The following is a 2,516-nucleotide window of genomic DNA, read 5'->3' as shown; positions in this document are numbered from 1 at the left end:
AAAAAAAAAAAAAAAAAGAATCCACTGGGTGGGGCACAGTCTGCCACGGGGTGCCCCGGGGTGGGGGACCTCTCCCGGTCCTGAAGATGTTGCCTTCCCGTCTGGCCCACTCCGGATGACACTGGGAGCCCGGGAGGTGTGCCCTGGCATGATTTTACTTTTGAGAAGTGCGGCTGGGCTTCTTTTCGATTCTTTTCACTTCTCAGACATTGCCTTTGTCTTGATTTAAGTAACGTCCACCCTACCCTCCAGGCCAGCACCGCCCACGACCACCACTCTCAGACCTGTGCCCATATGCTCACCTCCTCTCTGCAGACGATGTGGCATGTGCTATCTGTGCCTGGAAGCTGGGTTATCCTAACAAGTCCTCAAATATTCCCTATCTGTACCTCTTTAACCAGAAAACACTAAACATGTTGTTTTCTCATTGCAGTTGCAGGTGAACCTGCTGTCCAAATTCCTGCTGATTGCGAAGTCTTGCTATGAGCAGCGCAACTTTGCAACAGCCATGCAGATCCTTGGCGGGCTAGAGCACCTGGCCGTGAGGCAGTCCCCTGTGCGTCCCGGGTCGGGAGCCACGGGTGGGTGTAGTACAGCCTCAGGGGTCTCACCTGAGCTTCCATTTCAGGCCTGGAGAGTTCTACCTGCAAAGATAGCGGAGGTCATGGAGGAGCTGAAGGCTGTGGAGGTACCAGCACTTTATGTGAGCTTCCATCCACCTAGGGAGCCTGCAGTGTGTACCCCAACATAGGCACCCACAGAGCTGGCCAGTGCAGCCAAGCTGTGAGACCCTCCAGCCATCTCCTGGCAGGGCCTCTGCTGCCCACCAGGACAGAGTTACTCCACCTGCTGGGTCACACAACCTCACTGGTCCGACTTCCTCACACAGCCTGCCGGTGCCCAGAGGATGGACTGAGGCCTGCGGCAGGAGCCTGAGTCTGATCCATTGAGAGGCCTCCTCCTGCAGTTGCAGAGGTGGCCTCAAAATATAATAAACGAGCAAATGTGCTTGAAGTGGCTGGTCACTTCCCAAAACGAGGTGGCAGGAGTCCTGGAGCAGCCACGACCTGGCCCTGTCCCGGAGTTCAGAGCCCGGCCTCAGCCCCCAGCCATAGCTCTCCACGCGGGGGGGGGGGGGGTTAGTGCGTGTCCTCACTGGACGCACAGACATGGGGCCCTTGCTGCTGGTCAGCCAGGGTCTCTTGGGAAAGGTGGGCGGCCTGGCTCGTTCCTGGAGCCCGGCAGCGTCAGAACGGGACTCACCTTTTCGGTAGTAGGAAGCGAGGAGCCCCCCAACAGCCAGGGGCGTCTGTGCGCCAGCGGGTCTGTGTGCCCCTCACCCAAGGCACACTTCGGACTGGGAGCCGCATCCAAGAGTGGTGTGGCCCCGGGCATGGGGAATACGGGCCTCGCGGGGATGGGCCAGGCTAAGCCTCTGTCCTCTCTCTCCCCGGTCCACGCCCCTGGCGGGCCGCTAGGTCTTCCTGAAGAGCGACAGCCTGTGTCTCATGGAAGGACGGCGCTCCCGGGCCCAGCCCACTCTGCCTTCAGCCCACCTCCTGGCCATGCATGTCCAGCAGCTGGAGACGGGGGGCTTCACGATGACCAACGGGGCCCACCGGTGGAGCAAGCTCAGGTGAGGCGGCCCAGCCGGGGTGGGCCAGGTGGAGCGGGCTCTGGTAAGGAGGGGCCCAGGTGGCCACAAGCTCAGGCGGGGCGAGGCAGGATCAGTGAGGAGGGGTCCGGGTGACCACACGCCCAGGGGCCGGCCGGCGCAGTGGCCCGCCTCCTCCTGTGTCTTCAGGGGCCTGACACCACCTCCTGCTCAGCCCTGAGCCCTGCCTCTACCCCAGCAACCTCCCGCTCCCTCCTTCTCTGCAAACTTAGTGTTTCCTGCCCTTTTGGCATCTATGGTCCCACAGTGCTCCCCAAGGTCTCTGGTGACCCACGTTGCAATACAGGCATGCCCCCCCTGGTCATGTCTGCAGCACCAGCGTGAACCCTCCCCAGCCCGGGTGCCACCAGGCTCCCTGCTCCCCCCCAGACCCATCCCTAGAGACATCCATACAAGACCAGCGCTTAGTGCTCAGCCCGTCCCTGCGGTCGCACTTCCACCTGCCCGGCATACCCGGGACCTTGGGCTTGGGACTAGTTGTAAAACCCACCACCATGACCCACCAAGGGCTGGCACGCCCAGGCTGGCCTCTCCTCAAAGGCCTAGGCCTGTGTCTGCAGTGCCCGTTGGGCACCCACAGCCTGCAGAAGCTCCTTCAGGCTTGCCTTTCCTCTCCATCGCTCACACGGCAGCCAGTGGAGGCTGACCGTGCTGGCTACCCCATCCTCCAGGGTAGATGGCCTCACTTGGTGAGGGAGGCGCAGCAGGCCTGGGCCCCAGTGGTCCCCAGCCTTCTTAGACGGGCAACAACTTGGAAATAATTGCAGCCGGGCTGGGTGGTTCAGCCTGTAACCCCGCGCCTTTGGGAGGCTGGGGTGAGTGGATTGCCTGAGCCCGCGGG

General features: G+C 61.8%; 1 protein-coding gene across 5 annotated transcripts in view; it reads left to right on the top strand.

Moving 5' to 3' along the window:
- Window positions 1–2,516, top strand: part of KNDC1 (kinase non-catalytic C-lobe domain containing 1) — a 57,774-nt gene that overhangs the window by 53,063 nt on the left and 2,195 nt on the right. For 4 of the 5 annotated variants that reach the window (XM_008049586.2, XM_008049585.2, XM_008049582.2 and 1 more), the window contains 3 exons: window positions 434–556; window positions 629–688; window positions 1,479–1,636. In XM_008049586.2, the coding sequence (XP_008047777.1) occupies window positions 434–556; window positions 629–688; window positions 1,479–1,636 (341 nt within the window). The remainder of the gene's footprint in view (window positions 1–433; window positions 557–628; window positions 689–1,478; window positions 1,637–2,516) is intronic. The other variant, XM_008049583.2, reaches the window with a different exon arrangement.

Source organism: Carlito syrichta, unplaced genomic scaffold (genome assembly GCF_000164805.1).
Source record: "Carlito syrichta isolate Samal-C Ts95f unplaced genomic scaffold, Tarsius_syrichta-2.0.1 Scaffold135794, whole genome shotgun sequence".
NCBI classification, from domain to species: domain Eukaryota; kingdom Metazoa; phylum Chordata; class Mammalia; order Primates; family Tarsiidae; genus Carlito; species Carlito syrichta.
The sequence above is the reverse complement of the archived record's forward strand: the minus strand, read 5'-3'. Positions and strand labels throughout refer to the sequence as shown.